Source organism: Poromitra crassiceps (genome assembly GCF_964638095.1).
Source record: "Poromitra crassiceps genome assembly, chromosome: 15".
In the NCBI taxonomy this organism is placed as follows: domain Eukaryota; kingdom Metazoa; phylum Chordata; class Actinopteri; order Beryciformes; family Melamphaidae; genus Poromitra; species Poromitra crassiceps.
The window spans coordinates 27,413,902-27,430,176 of record NC_139634.1 but is presented as its reverse complement, the minus strand read 5'-3'; the positions used below and the strand labels follow the sequence as shown (position 1 = coordinate 27,430,176).

The 16,275-nt window shown below is 44.2% G+C and overlaps 1 protein-coding gene across 2 annotated transcripts in view; it reads right to left on the bottom strand.

Moving 5' to 3' along the window:
• The window catches only part of LOC310789917 (ecto-NOX disulfide-thiol exchanger 2-like), a 224,687-nt gene that overhangs the window by 32,313 nt on the left and 176,099 nt on the right, over positions 1-16,275 (bottom strand). For both annotated transcript variants that reach the window (XM_083651635.1, XM_083651636.1), the window contains 5 exons: positions 15,050-15,256; positions 12,927-13,160; positions 10,238-10,450; positions 6,136-6,242; positions 2,136-2,250 (listed from right to left, as the gene is read on the bottom strand). In XM_083651635.1, the coding sequence (XP_083507761.1) occupies positions 2,136-2,250; positions 6,136-6,242; positions 10,238-10,450; positions 12,927-13,160; positions 15,050-15,256 (876 nt within the window). The remainder of the gene's footprint in view (positions 1-2,135; positions 2,251-6,135; positions 6,243-10,237; positions 10,451-12,926; positions 13,161-15,049; positions 15,257-16,275) is intronic.

The window sequence follows — 16,275 nt, the reverse complement described above, 5'->3', positions numbered from 1 at the left end:
CCTGTCCTACCAGAGAGAGCATCTAAGATCTGCCTGTCCTACCAGAGAGAGCATCTAATAAAAACAACTTGTATGTATTAAGAGAGCTAAGTAACATTCAACTGAGAATTAATTCAGGAAAAGCCCGTATGTATCAACCATTTCCACACCCAAAATGTTAGGTCTATGTTGGGTCTACTGTCCAGTGCCTCTCTACTAGAGAACTGCCCTGACCTATTGAGCAGAGGAGACAGTGTGTATTATTACAGAATAAGACCTGCTCAGCTCCATACAAGTCCTGTTTTATCAGCTCTGTCCTGGGCCTTAGGGGAAGCTCTTTCTTGGGGCGCAATACAGTGACTGGGCTGGTGAGATAAGGCCTACCGTGTGTGTGTTCATGAGTGGGGCCTGTGGTCTATCATGGAGGACCATTGGTAGCATTAATGCACTTTCAATGACCCACATTGACTTATGGCAATTTTCAAAAACTTTCAAGAACTTGATTTTTTCCCTCTCAAATTCACAAACTTTCAAGGATTTCAAGGACCGTGGGAACCCTGTAATGAACCCTTGCTGTGTGTGTGTGTATGATTCTCCCAGCCCCCTTGCGTGGAGGTAAGTTAGTAAAGAGGTGTAAACATGCCTCCTTGCGTGGAGGTAAGTTAGTAAAGAGGTGTAAACATGCCTCCTTGCATGGAGGTAAGTTAGTAAAGAGGTGTAAACATGCCTCCTTGCGTGGAGGTAAGTTAGTAAAGAGGTGTAAACAAACATGCCCCTTTGCTTGGAGGTAAGTTAGTAAAGAGGTGTAAACATGGCCCCTTGCATGGAGGTAAGTTAGTAAAGAGGTGTAAACATGCCCCCTTTGCGTGGAGGTAAGTTAGTAAAGAGGTGTAAACATGGCCCCTTGCATGGAGGTAAGTTAGTAAAGAGGTGTAAACATGCCCCCTTTGCGTGGAGGTAAGTTAGTAAAGAGGTGTAAACATGCCCTCTTGCATGGAGGTAAGTTAGTAAAGAGGTGTAAACATGGCCCCTTGCATGGAGGTAAGTTAGTAAAGAGGTGTAAACATGCCCCCTTGCATGGAGGTAAGTTAGTAAAGAGGTGTAAACATGGCCCCTTGCATGGAGGTAAGTTAGTAAAGAGGTGTAAACATGGCCCCTTGCATGGAGGTAAGTTAGTAAAGAGGTGTAAACATGCCCCCTTTGCGTGGAGGTAAGTTAGTAAAGAGGTGTAAACATGGCCCTTTGCTCGGAGGTAAGTTAGTAAAGAGGTGTAACAATCAACACAAATAAGTGTCATATTAACACCTGTCACCTCTGCCAATCCTGTGACATCCAGCAAAATGACAGTATTGTGACAGCAATACTAATTGCTGATATCTAATAGGCAAGGTTGCAAAAGAGAGGAGGCTGTGCTGACGACTACATTTACATATATTTGCATGCTGATTAGAGAGGCTGTCAAATTAGCAAATGGCAGAGATCAGAATGATTAAAAAGCAAGGAGAGAGAGAGAAACAGAGGCGAGGGGAGGGGAGGGAGCGTAACAGGTGACGAGCAGAGAGTAGCCAGAGAGAGAGATTGAGAGGCGGTCCTAAATGTTTTGGTGACTATTACGGCTTGTTGCCCTGGTGACTACTCTGACTGTTAAGGGTTATTGTAATGATGGTTGAGATCAGTGGCGCCATTAGTTTCTGTTGCTTCAGCAGACACAAACAGACTCCTTCGAGCAAAAACCAGCAGTTTATGGCCCTTCAGTGGTACCCCAGTCAGTCTGAAATTAGCTGGCAGCTGGCAGGCGTGCACAGATGCACGTGCACACACACACGCACACATTGACTTGGGTGGACTAGGGTGGATGGATGCCGTTCAGCAGTTATGTTGAACATCTACTCAATAAAGCGTGCATGGTCTCAGCATCTTGATGCCCGTGGAATGTGTTTTTTATTCATGCAGAGCTGTCAGATGGTCGTCAGATGCTAGCGGGATGATTACCGCCGTTTCAGTCAAACACAGATGTCTCCCTTCGGTTACTTAACACTTTCCGCGCTCATCCTTTAGGGAGATCTGGATCAATCTATGTCCTGCCATTCTGAGGCGTTAAAAAGGTCTCTCCCTCGCTCCCCACTGTGAATCTATGCGTGCAATGTGACGTGTACCTGGGTCCACAGGGTCCTTGCTGTCGGCAGCGTCCTCCATGTCGTCGTCAGACATCTCCATCTCCTCCTCTCGCCTGATGCCCATCAGCTGCTCGTTGTGCATGTTTCTAATCTCCTGGAAAACACGACGGGGTGAGTGGAGGGTCAATATCCATCAAACTGCAAACACTCACGGGCGACCTGGGCACATTTCAGCTACGGAGCTGCATCGCTCCCAAAACACAAACATTGTGTGATCAGCATGGCACCTCTTGAGCATGTGCTTTGTGGCAGTAAAGCTGGCCTAGGCTTTAGCGGGAAGAGATGCTTGACAAGGGATACAGATCGTGACAGAGTGTAAATGAGTCAAGTGGAAATGGATGGTCTGGGGACTGGAGCTTAATTTTCCCTCTGGCACAGCGATAGGGCAGATGGTAGCAGAAACACAGCCAGACAACAGTTCTCTACTTCACTCTCCAACGGCAGATTTAATGCAGATAGGGAGTGTAACATCCCATGACCACAGCCCCAGTCAAAACCCTCACAGGACCATGACTTCAGAAGGTCATGTCTGTCTGCCCCTGATACATATTGATTTATAACAACAAAACACAGGATGTGTCTCTGTCTGTATGCAGATCCTGTTGACTGTTGTTATCCATTGCTTATGTCTTGATGTGACAGAGTGCACAGCTGGGAACCCAGCAGTAATACCGTGAAATACCAATCTGCTCTGTTTCCTCTAACCACCACTGACAGACAGATAGACTGACTACTACTCTGTTATTGTCGGTTTGAGACCACTAGCAGGACCAAATGTGTGTATAAGATTCAAAACATCGGGTTTGGGCTAACCCAGCTTATAGGATTGATTGTAAATTAAGCTGAACGTTACTGTTCCGAGTGGTGGAAAACCAAAACCTAATCTTCATGTTTAGACCAATCCGTTCACATAATGTCTATGGGAATCTGTGCTAGCATAAATAATCTAATAGTGTTTCCCATACATAAAGGAATTTATGGCGCACCGCCACAAAAGGATTTTGACCGCCACAAAAAGATGTTTTGGACCAAAAAACAGTGCACCTGAACGCAACATGCAAGATACCCGCTGAATAAGTGTCCAAATGTTCATGTCATTCTGGCCAATACTTCTGTTATAGCATTTCAGTCTGGAATATGGAATATCTTTCAATAATCTATGAGTTAGCTGCTAAATTGTCAAATACCGCCATCTGCTCGCTACCCAGACACTTATGTATGTACTTAACCCAACTAACTTAAACTAAATAACTATCCGGTGTGCACAACATTGTCAGCCTAAACTCCGGCTGACACCCCAAAAACCTACAATCCGCTACAGAAAAATGTACCGTATATTGTTTGTTTATTAACTGGCCCCTCGCCTTCTATCATTTCACGAAAGTGGCCCCCGGGCAAAGCAAGTTGAGTATCCCTGACCTATAAGGAAAAATTTAGTTTGTCATTGTAAACCCACAACACAGTAATGATGACATGTTCTTCATAGATCTAGCCTTTTAATTTTGCTCTTAAGCTTTCTCAAAGTACACCAAATTCATGCATTTTACTTTAAAATGTTCAAAAAAAATCTCGCGGGGGCGCATGCCCCCCCACCCCCTAGTGGGTCTGCGGTCCCCCACCACAAATACTCAAAATCCTGTGGGAAACACTGAATATACTGTTAGCCTTCAGCTTTCCTTCCCCACTGGGGGCAGACGGTATTGCACTGTGCATCTTCCAGCACAACAGGACTGCTCTACAGCTAATGGGCCAAGAGAATTGAGAGTATGGCCAACTGTGCTGCAAAGAGACAAGTGCATGCCCTTGGCCTACACTTCCCATACACAAGTATGTATCTCACACACACGCGTGCACTGCCTGTAGAGGCATTACACACACGCTGTCCTTCAATAACAACTACGCAGCAGCAAACTGAGAATCATTCCTAACAAGCTGCCCAACAGTAAACAAGCTTACCACCCTGAGCCCCCTGGCAGAGGTCAAACAGGTAGCACACACACACACACACACACACGCATCTCATATACACACACCACGTAAAAACATTGAAGCAGCGAGGCAGCTGTTGTGTGATTCTGCCAGCTGCAGCTAGTTGACTCTCCATATTTCACCTCCAGGCCAGAGAATCACCCTGAATATATAAATACAACCGAGTATGAAACTGCCTGTTTGATGATAAACTGCCCCTGGGCAAGCGTGCTTACTTACCCAGGCTCTTTACAGTGGCCAGTGGTGGATGTCAATCTCTCTATACAACCCTCAGGCTCTCTGGTCCATATGTGGAATTTAATTTGACTTACATGTCAATTTAATTGGATTAATTTTAGGAGCATGATCTAGACTAAATTCCGAATTGCTAGTTTGATTCTTAAGTTGCACATGTGATCCTTTGTTGACTTTTCCAGGTGGCATGTGTGCATTTCTGGGAGCATAATGCAAAATGGTAGATCCCCTGGTGTGTTTGACCTTAGCAACTGAACAGACTATTCACCACTTTGATTGCACGTTGCCCCCTGCTGGCCTGACTCCCTACGGTGTGTAAACTTGCAAATTAAACCCTAGCAGAGAGCTAGAGACTCACAGTTGAGGCGAATACTGAATCAAGAGCTCCACTGACTCCATCTGTCTGTCCGCCTCTCACACACACACACGTTCTCATGACAATACGTTCCCATTATCTGACTAAGAGCCTATTCATTAGCTTTAGCATCCACAGCATTCTCTTTTCTTTCATCTACTGGTCATGCTGCACTCCCCAGGGTTTTCGCTGTGTTTACCTACCATACCGTCTTCTACACTTATAGAAGGTAATGATCGTGAGTCAAAGAAAGAATGGACAGGTATAGATCCTCCTATCTTAATAGCTCCTGCTATGCAGAGGAGAGAGAAGACACAACAACAATACAACATTCATCTTATTGACATCACACCCATGCAGGCATTTACAGTACACAAGCATCAACAGATTATTCATGTATCATCTTAACACTCGACGACTGTGTGAATCACACACACAAGCTAGTATGACTGGCACAGCATCTGAGCAGAATTTAAAATGACTAGTGTGTGTAATGTTGAGTTCTCACTTTCAGCTCCTGTTATTTTGGTGTGTTCATTTGACCATTTTCACAATTCTGCAGGGAATTGGAGCAACATTGAAGTAACAATTTGATTCACCTTCCAGCACCTACCTTTAAAAGAGAAGTTTTTCAAAGCATACCTGTTAATTGCTGCTTCTGCTGTGTGTGTTTCTCATTGTTGTGTGTGCATGACAGAGGTTAGGACTGTTGATTAGACCATAAATCAGTTGTTTTCATAACAAGGTGCTGGGAAACTCCCAGAAACTGAAACTTACCGATTAGAGCTGATCATATCAGACGGAGAAGGACTGTGCCGCACTCCAGCACCCTCCATTACATACAACACTTCCTCGTGCTAATTAAGGCACCGTTTGGCAGATAGAAAATAACGAGGAGATGACAACAAACATGCTGTCAGATTCTGAAATGAATACGCCCTCGTGCCTCGAAATGTCCAATCTCGTTTTTCCACCAGAAATAATTTGTTCTGTCTACTGGGTGAAAATAGACAGCGAGTAATGAGTACATTGTTGTTTGACGCCAGGAGAGGAGACTTGTATAGATTTACCTGTGTTCTGGACACCCTTAGCCATGGAAAACTCACCCAGCAGCTTGTATCCCTTCACAGGGGGGCAGAGGTGGGAGGGAGGGGGTCGGAGGAAGAGACAGAGGCCTGGGCCTGGATCTCACACTGTCCTATTCAATCTCCTTACTGTCTGTTCACTTCTCAATGTATCTACTTTTTAATACCTCCTGTTGTTGTTTAACCTTGTCTGTTACACTGTAGCTAAAAGGTACTGTAACTCTTCTTACTTAGGTATTGATACAAGGGAGGGAGATGGATGTGGCCTAATTCGCCGTGATTCAAGTGAACAACAGGAGAAAATGAGTGTACCAACCTCTGCTTGCTTGCGCCACATGTCCAGGTTCTTGCGCTGAGCTTTGGAGAAATGGTCCCATGCCTTTTGTTTGGAAGCAGCTTGGAATACAGACACAATCTGTTCAACTGTGGCAGGAGGCAGGGAGGAGGGGCCAGAGAGCGTCCAGAGACACAGAGAGAAACACAGACAGACAGAGGGCGGGTGGGAAGGAGCAGGAGTGAGAAAGTGGAGTCAACTACGGGTCTAAAGAACTGTATGTGTGTGGTGTGTGTGTGTGTGTGTGTGTGTGCGCGCGCGTGTGTGTGTGTGTGTGCGTGTGTCTGATCTACTTACCAGCTGATGCCAATGCATCATCTTGTGATGGTTGGTCAGATCCATACACAGACCCTCATAAATCACACGCATGCTTTCAACATACTTAAATACACTGTTTGACAGAAAAGTGCCTTCGCACACTGCAGCCCTGCTACTGTTTAACCAGGGAAGCTTGGCTGAACATGGTCATAATCGGGGGCTGCCAAGAATAACGTCAGTCTCCTGCTGTTAGCCACTGAGCAGCTCCAGTGGAGCAGTGGGCACTTAACTACCTGTTCAAGGACACCTCAATGAAGTTGGAGAGTGTTACTCATTCCCGCCCACAAACTTTACAGATTGGTGTGGGAACAGCAACAGCAAGCTCCTAGCCTTACTAGCAAGACCTCCCATCCAGATGAGGCTGCAGGGGTGAAATGGAGCTGAAGAACGAGCTCTGATCGGAACACGCTAGCTAAGTATTATTCGTATGGGAGTCAAATGAGGGTAGGCAGCCATCAAGTTAAGGAGTGACAACATGGTGAAGGTAAATATTTATGACCAGGGTTTTAGCCCAAGTAGCAGCCGTAAGTAAGCCAAGGTTGGCCTTGTTTTGAACGCTGAGCAGACTGTTCCGTTTTTTTTTTTGCCATTTATTTTCAAGTTCTGGCTGCACAGTCTATATAAACTTTTACAAATTTAATCAGCTGCAATGTTCGTACCGGATGACATTTCCTCCCTCTCGACAATGACAAGACGGATCCGATACTCCAACCACAATACCTGGTCCCTCAATAGCGCTGCTATCGCTGCAGGCAACATCAAACCAAAGTCCCTAGACTCTTTGGCTCAATGAGTCAGGTTTTAAGTAGGCAAGTGATGTTCTGATGTCAAGCCTCCATCTTTAACCTTCCCTACATGTGATGTGTATGACGACAGCCGCTCTGGGTGTAGACGGTCTGTCAGATTCTAGCTTAGATATAACATACTGATATGCCTATTCCCCTCTCAGCTGTCTGTTGTCTTGTTGTGGGTGGTCACAGAGGACTGTATACAGGCCCTGTGTATCCCAGAGGTCCTAATGTAGACGCAGGGAGTCAATAAGACCACCAGCTAAGTGTGTGTGTGTGTGTGTGTGTGTGTGTGTGTGTGTGTGTGTGTTTGCTGAGCGGTGAGAGAGAACAGTTCAGGGATCAATACAGTCTTCCCAGAAGCCTGTAATTTGATGGAGCAGATCGATGGTGAAGGCAGATAAGAGAGGAAACTGTGCAAGGTTGTGGACAGGCTTTTAGGGATGTCAGTGTACACACACGTGTGTGTCTGCTATGACCACATGAGATGACTCCCTTCATTATTAAAATATGTCATGAACTCAATAACTAGTAGCCTGAAACAAGTTGGCCTTCAAGATTAAAGGTGCAGAGCGGAACAGAGACAGACCGCCGGCAAACAGGACTGATTTGACCCAACAGCCTTCAAGGTTCCAAGTCTCATTCCCATATTTCGTCAATATAGCTTCATTTAATTGTACGGTATTCATTATTCTAAACAACCAAAAACAGGGTCATTGTCAAGATGACTTTAAACGGGAGAAAAGCATTTCAATGACATTTCTATTTAAGGTGACATGGAGAATGCATATAATGTGGGCATGATATTCCATCGGAGACGGATCTCCATGGATACCAAACCTAGAGAGCTGACAGGCAGCGTTTATTTGATATGGACAGATCTTTGTTTCAAAGAGAGACAAGTAAAAGCTCCTCGCAGGAGCCCATCCTCTGAGTTAAGATTAGCATAGCCAGCAAAACACCAAGAGGAAGGCAAACTCATGAATAGAAATAAATGTTTTGTATGGATTGTGATGGAGGATGGCTATTAGGAGGAGCAGAAGCTCTTTCTCGCTCTTGCTTTCATGCGCACTTCTGCATTTACTTGCAGCCTACCTACTAATCATTAAATGAAAAGATTATATACATTGGCCATTTCAAAAGGTGCTCAAGGATGTTTGCATTCTACTTAACATGCTACAACGCATCTCTGGACCCAAAGTGCCGCAGGCAGTGGCATAAACTGTGAGCTGCAACACCAAGGCTGTCAAAGGTGGATAAGAGCAGGAGACTTCGCCTTTGGCTTTTCATCTAATGTGCTAAACATGCATTTATATCTTTGACCTCATATCTTTGGCTTCCAAGCCATCATTGTGTTAGGCTATTTACTATTATTCCTACTTCTACCCAAGTCACAGACTAATATTCGACTCCAATGTGCTCTTCAGTCTTGCAATATCTTGGAAGAAATGGAAAAGGAAAGGAGCAGGACGTTGAATCCCTAGTGAAGAGTGATACCGCACAGACTGACTGCTTAGTCACTTAGCAGCACTCGTGTTCCAGCGATGACCAGACTATCTGGAGTCCACACCACTCTTTTACCTCTTGGCTCCGCAGCGCTGCAGTGACCTTCTCACTCCAGTCAGGACAGAGTCACTCCACATCTTCCGTCGTCGGGCTGAAAGCTAATATATTTTCAAAGTACAACACGTCTCCCCACTGAATCATATACTCTTCTCCCATATCCTCTACGTCGTGCTCATCGGAGAGAGAGAGAGAGGGTGGGTGGGGGGGGGGCGGGGGGCTTCATTGTACTGTAATTCACTCTGAGTATGAACAGCGGTTAATGTGAATCCCTAGAAAGTAAAATGCAGCTGTGAAAAGGTAAAGGCCACCAAAGCAATTAACTTACCTTTAGCCCACCTCCCCAACAACACATAAACAAAGAGGAAGAAACAAAAAGCCTTAAGGATATTAAAGTCACCTTCTCTTGACTCCAATTTTATATTAACGTGCCTGTGTATTGCTTGTGTATTTATTGTACTCACATGCTCACTGCATCATGTGAGAGTGTATGGGGGTGGTTGTGAAGAAAATTGTACTTACGTTTCATTAGTATTCCAAGACTCCAAGAGCAGTCTTGAACACCTTTTTGTATCTTCTTCAGCTGTAAATGTCTATGGCTATATATTGTACTGTAACATACACTATGTCTATGTACTGTAATCCACACCATATCTGTGTACTGTAACCTACACTATGTCTGTGTACTGTAACATACACTATGTCTATGTACTGTAATCCACACCATATCTGTGTACTGTAACCTACACTATGTCTGTGTACTGTAACCCACACTAGGTCTGTGTACTGTTACCTACACTATGTCTGTGTACTGTAACCTACACTATGTCTGTGTACTGTTACCTACACTATGTCTGTGTACTGTAACCCACACTATGTCTGTGTACTGTTACCTCCACTATGTCTGTGTACTGTTACAGTACCTACACTATGTCTGTGTACTGTAACCTACACTTTGTCTGTGTACTGTAACCTACACTATGTCTGTGTACTGTAACCTACACTATGTCTGTGTACTGTAACCTACACTATGTCTGTGTGTAATGTAACCTACACTATGTCTGATGTCTGTGTACTGTAACCTACACTATGTCTGTGTACTGTAACCTACACTATGTCTGTGTACTGTAACCTACACTATGTATGTTTGTATGTATGGTTCTACCATAGGCAACACACTGAGGAAACCCTACCAAGACAGGCTTGAACTCATATTTAGCTTCCTCCTATAGATGTGCATATCCTGCACAACAATGACTATGGTAACTAATTTCTATTACAGTAAACTTGAACAGAGCTACTCTCTAAGCCAGGGTGATCCTGAACTTATTTTCTACAAAGATGAAACTTGTATGTACTGTACTGCACTATACATCAAAGTATACAGTGTGTGTTTTCGAGTAGAGTAAACTCACATTGAGCCACTATGCCGGACAGGGCGTTCTTGAACTTGTCTTTGGCCTCTTCCATCTCCTTCTCGTGTTGAGCCTTCTCGGTCATCAGCCGGCGGATGTGGCCGTTGGACAACTGGATCATGGAGTAGAAGTTGTTGGCGTTCCTGCGGCTGACTTCGCCTCGTTCCACCCAGGTCAACAGGATGCGCACTGCCTCAGCAAACATACCATCGTCTGGCAGAGAGGGGAGGACAGGAACAGACGGGGTCAATACAGGCAAGTCAAAAATAAAGTGCAGATTCTGCACAGTCCCACCATGACAGGTGTGGTTTTGAAAGCTACAGCTAGCTACACATCGTAAAAGTGAACATTTCAGCCATAATCTAATAAGCTTCTGATCAAAATGCCCTATCTTGTGGTACATAATGCATTTCCAATAGTATAGCCGAGGGATTCCCAACCAGGGGTACGTGTACCCCTAGGGGTACTTGAGCAGCTTGCAGGGGGTACTTGGAATGATTGGGGAATACGATTTACTTCCAAAATGATAAATAAATATATATATATTCCAAGTCATTTCATAAGCCCATTGTTAAAATGTGATGTGTGTGCCGCAACTAGTTCTGCTGGCAAGTGTCAACTGCTACACTGTTCTGCTACTGATAATGGCAAAAAAACAACTAAAAAGCCCAAACACCGGCAGTTCAGTGAAACATATATTTTGTATAGATTTACTATGTACTATTGTCATGGGAAAACAGCTCAAGGGGTACATAAGACAAAAAAGGTTGGGAACCACTGGATAGCCTACTGTACAGAAGGAGAAAAAAGAAAGAAAAAAGAATAAAAGCTAATTTTCTTCTGTTGTCTCCTTGTACCTCCTTGACATGAGTAGTCAAAGACAGAGTAGACTAATGTTGTCTCAATACAATAAGAAGATTGTTTGAGTTGTGTCAAAATTTGCAGTGTAAAGATTCATATTTAAGCTAAAAGAAAAATATATATCACTTTGGCTTTTGAGTTAGATAATGCTCAATCAACAGACATGTTTTTTGAGGAAATAATTTCCTCAAGTGCTATAATCCATGATGAAGTGTGCACATAAGTACGGTTTATAATCCACGATGAAGTGTGCACATAAATACAGACGAGTGAAGTGTCTGACAGCTGACTTTCCTCAATTGATTGATGCCCATAGCGCCTCAATGACTTTATCTGGCCAAGCAGAGAAAATGAAGAGTCAGAGTGAGGAAGGTAAAGTGAAAGAAACGTGGCCGAAAGCTTACTACTCTCTCTCTGCCGAGGGGAAATGAAAGGAGGTAGAGGAAAGCAACGTCAAGGTTAATATGACCAAGGCAAAATGGAAAAGAAAAGACTGAAACAATAAAGCCCGGGTAAAACTGAAGAGAATTACGACAGAGGGATAGTCATGCTGGTGGATGAAAGAGAAAAAGATTAAACAGTTGTGCCAAACTGTCACACTGTACTTGCTAACATACAAAAACCTCAAAGAACATGCTGACACCTGAGGGAGGTGGAGGGAAAGGTAAAGAAGCACAGAAGAAGAGATGATGAAACGAACTGGATAGAAAGTTCCCCTGTATGTTTTATGGGGGGGGAATTTAACCTGTTTTGACCTGTGTGTGATTTCTCAGTCAGCACTAGTCTAGAGTGATCAGAAACAAATCCAGGGCTAAAACAAAGCACCAAGCTGGAGTTTTTTTTATACCATGGCCAGAAAAGGAGAACTGGAAAATAATACATACGCAGATGGCAAAGAGGCAGGGAGTTGCAACCATTTTGTGAGCAGTTAATGTGACTGAGACCTGGAAGTGCCATTTCTCATTAGCGAAACAAGTTTATTCATCCAGAAGCTTGACAGAAAGCTGAGAACAGAGAAGAAAGGAAAGGAGAGAGAGAATATGGAAAGGATGAGCAGAGAAGAGTAGAGGGTGGAGTAGAGGAGGTGAGAGCAAATTGCTTTGGCAAACAAATTCACGAATTTCATTAGTATATCAGAGAATGGTATGGTCAGTTTCACCAGGTACTATTAAGAACAAACTTTGCACGGTCCTGCAGTTGGTGCCTTCTAGAGAAGACCTGAGCAATATGTGTGATGGTTCTGTCTGGCCCGGGAGGTCTAAGACAAACCACACCGTTTTACTTAAGAAGCTAAAAAAAAAATCGAATGAGATTACCTAAATTGGCTGTTTGGACTGATTTTCAATATAATAAATGCTGAAGAATAAGTGCACAGTATGTTTTCTATAATTAAATTTAATTATACAATTATACGGCATGACAATATTTTTGTGCCTCCCAGCAACGGCCCCACAGTGCGGCCCCACAGGAAAAATAATTGCCCACCCCTGTCACACATACACACGCATTGAAAAGGAGTTTCACCAATTACCACACAGCCGCCTCCCCCATCTATTGTGCTTCCTTATTCCCCACCTTGTTGGTTTGCATGAATAATAATGAAGCCTCATGAATGGATCCAGCTTCACTTTGCTCATTGACTGTGTGACCATTTGAATTTATGGTACTCTATTTGAAAATGTCAGCTTGATTACAGAGGCTTTTGTACCACATCTCTTGAACTCATCTCATCACCAAGCAAGCACTCTTCCTTCTTTCTGAGCTAGTATCCACATGATGATGTTGTATATGCTTTGTGGGTGTACTTTACAACAAGCACACTACCAACCTTTGATCTTGTCTCCCAGCTGGCTGCACTCGTGCTCGGAGTAGTGGACGATGGGAGGAGGGGAGGGCGGCCGGAGGAGATCCTCCTCAATCTTGCGCCGGTGTCTCTCCTCTCTGGCCAGCATGCGCTGGCAACACTCCCACTCATACAGGTCGTCTCTGGCCTGGGCAAAGTCCACGTGGAGACGGCCGGTGTCCTTCTTGTCTGTGCTGGAGCCCAGACGGATACGGTAGCCTAGCGAGGTGACAGTGGTAGAATTACGGATGAGAGGTAAGAGGAGATGAGAGGTGGAGAAACAAGAGAGAATAAGTAAATATATCAAGTAGAGAAACGGAAGGAAGGTAATTCATCTGTTTGGGTCGTTTGAGGAGTAATTTTCACAGTGTGCTGTGTGTGGAGTTTTTTTTTACATGTTCGTCTACCTGCTGGCAAGTAACATGCTCCTACTTTTTGATGATTGTCCACTTCACACGGCCCATTCATATCTATGCTGGTCATTCTATTCCTGAACTGTGCCCATGATTTGCAAACATATAATTGGCCGAGTCTCACATCATGTGGACTGCTCACAAATTCAACCCACAAAGGAAAAGATAAGCAGAAATGAGCAAACCGTGCATGTTTTTAGGGCCAGTGATATGCTGGGAAGCATTAATTTACTTCAACTGGGTCAAGGGAGATGGGAAGGGGAGCATGGGACTGAAAAGGCACACAAATGAGCTGTCTGTATGTTGTTAGCTTGTCCGTCTTTATGGGTCAATAGCTTGTCTGTCTTTGCCTGATATCAGACAGAATTGGTCAACTCGTTACACTCCATTTCCATCTTCAGCCTGACATTGCCTCTACTCTAACCGATTTCCGTGGGGGAGGGGGATTCACTTTCCCCTAACCAATCACTAGAGGCCAACGTATCTGTGTTATTCCCGCCCCTGGAGATGATTGGCTAATGGATTAGTGGAGTGGGCGAATTCACAGAATTGGGCCCAGGCAATGTCTGTCTAACATGATCTACTACTACCACCATCTTTATTTTGATAGACAGCGAGACAAACCACCTCACAAACTCTTCACTGGGGGTTAAATTGATCCGCCTACTTGTCCCCCACCCATCTGTCGTTACCTCCTTGGCCTGTGAGATCCCTCCATCTGAGAGGTTCTACTATAGATGCAGGGCTTTTAGAGTAAAGAGGGCCGGCATCCTTTTGTCAATACCTGGGGGAAACTCAGGGAGACTAATACAACTCTAGTGGCACTGGAAGACAATCACTCGCTCATCACTTAATTTTCCACTAATGGCTGTTTGTGGATTTCAAGTGAAATCATGCCCACTTTGTTACTCACTGGGCACCGTGATGATGCCCAGTGTCTCCTGAGAGCCTCAACACACACACACACACACACACACACACACACACACACACACTCCCATCACACGTTAAGTGCTTTATTTGGTGTGTCTTCTTCAGCCATCTCAGTGATGAGGCTGCTGGAGTGCGTCAACGCTGGGTCCTGTGTTTGTATACGCCGTGTGTGTGTGTGTGTGTGGGGGGGGGGGGTATCATTTATGGGAAAGCTACACAGCCCCTTCATCTAGATAATGCATGGACCATAGCTCCAGTTTCACTGCAGAAAAAGCGATATAATCAAAGGATCTCTCTCTCTCCCTCTCTCACAAGCATGTTAAATAATGCTGAGGGTGCAACTGGGATGGCTGCTATGTGAATGGTCTTTGTGGAGTAGGGCTATATGTCCTGCAGTTTGCATATAGAGATTGAAGACAGCTGGGCACTAGAAGCTGCTGGGAAGTGGAGATAAGATAAGAAACCATAAGCTGGTGTCACATGACTAGTACAGATGCTTTTTCCACTTGATGGTGATTCATTTCCTCCATTGTCTGAGCTTATAGCTGGTGGCAGTGAACTCTCACTGCAGTTCACTCAAGCATCGAGTGTCCTAATTCAGTAATAACAGTAAAACCAATCTATTTTTGGTTGAAATTTGTATAAGCGGTAATTATATCTAAAAAAGAATCAAAAATCCATGGAATGAAATACTGTACCTATAGTAGTACTGGGGACATAAGGACAAATGTTTACACTGCTTTTAGAGTGAAGACAGCTTACCAGACAGGAAGAGAGCACTGTCCACAGTAAACTCCTCAGCGAATCGGATGTGGCAGAAGTTCTTCTTGCTCTTGCGGATGGTGAGGATTTCACCACACTGTCCAAAAACCTCCTCGATCAGCTGCTCGGTGGTGTTCTCCGGGAGACCGCCGACAAACACCGTTTTACAGCCTGGAGGGCGCTCCCTGGTGGCTGGAGGGGCAAGGTCTGTTCAGAAGTAGTGGGGGGGGGGGGGAAGGAGAGGAGACAGTTATGCATTGGCCTACACTGGGTTGAAATATGAAGGCTCTGCTATAGAAATATGACCTCCATGACTAATGAAAGACACTTGTACCTCTGACATGTGCAGCGGGTCAAGAGTCCTAGAACACTCAAACTCTATGAAGAGAATCAATGATGCTCTTTGACACAAGTTGAAAACAGGCAGATTTCAGGAGCGGATTAATTGCTGGAAAAGGTTTGCACAGACCTGAAGAGCAGGTCTGGCTTTGATGTGCTTATTTGAGTTTTGTGACTTTTGTTGGCTTCTCTCATTGGTAACAATATAAGCCTCTATGTAAAATCAATTAATGAAAGACCAACCAGCAAAGCTGTTCGCTGCTATTCTATTAAACATGTCTAAAGTTACTAAATCACACTCAGAAATAGGCTGCCCAAAAGGTTTATTTTGATGTATAACATGATACTCACACAGGATATCATATCTCATGGAATACATAGAGTCAGAAAAATAGCTCATACTCCAGATAGTCATGCTGTGATTCAATCAAACCATATCTAAAACATCGATGCTAAATTGATCGACAACAGTATGAAGCAAAAATACGTGGTTGGAGCAAATTATGCTCAGATCGCTTAATCTGTTTTTTTTAAATCTTATGGCAAATTCTCTCATGTGGAAGAATTGTCCCCTGCACTGCATAATTTACTAATTCAACACAGATGAGTGTTGACTGATCTAATCTCAGGCTTCTCAACCATGATGAATGTGATTAGCAGGGTCTACAAGGAGCCAACCAACTAATCAATGGAACCCTGAGGATGCTGCATGTCTGGATTACTAGCCAGGCCTTGTCCTGTCTGTCACGCCCTCTCTCTAAAACGGATTGGTGTTAATTAACTTTCTATAGGCCTCTGTCTGTCTGTCTGTCTGTCTGTCTATCTGATACAACTGATAATGTATTCTATATTACCAACCAATCAATAGCAATTTCACACAACATTTT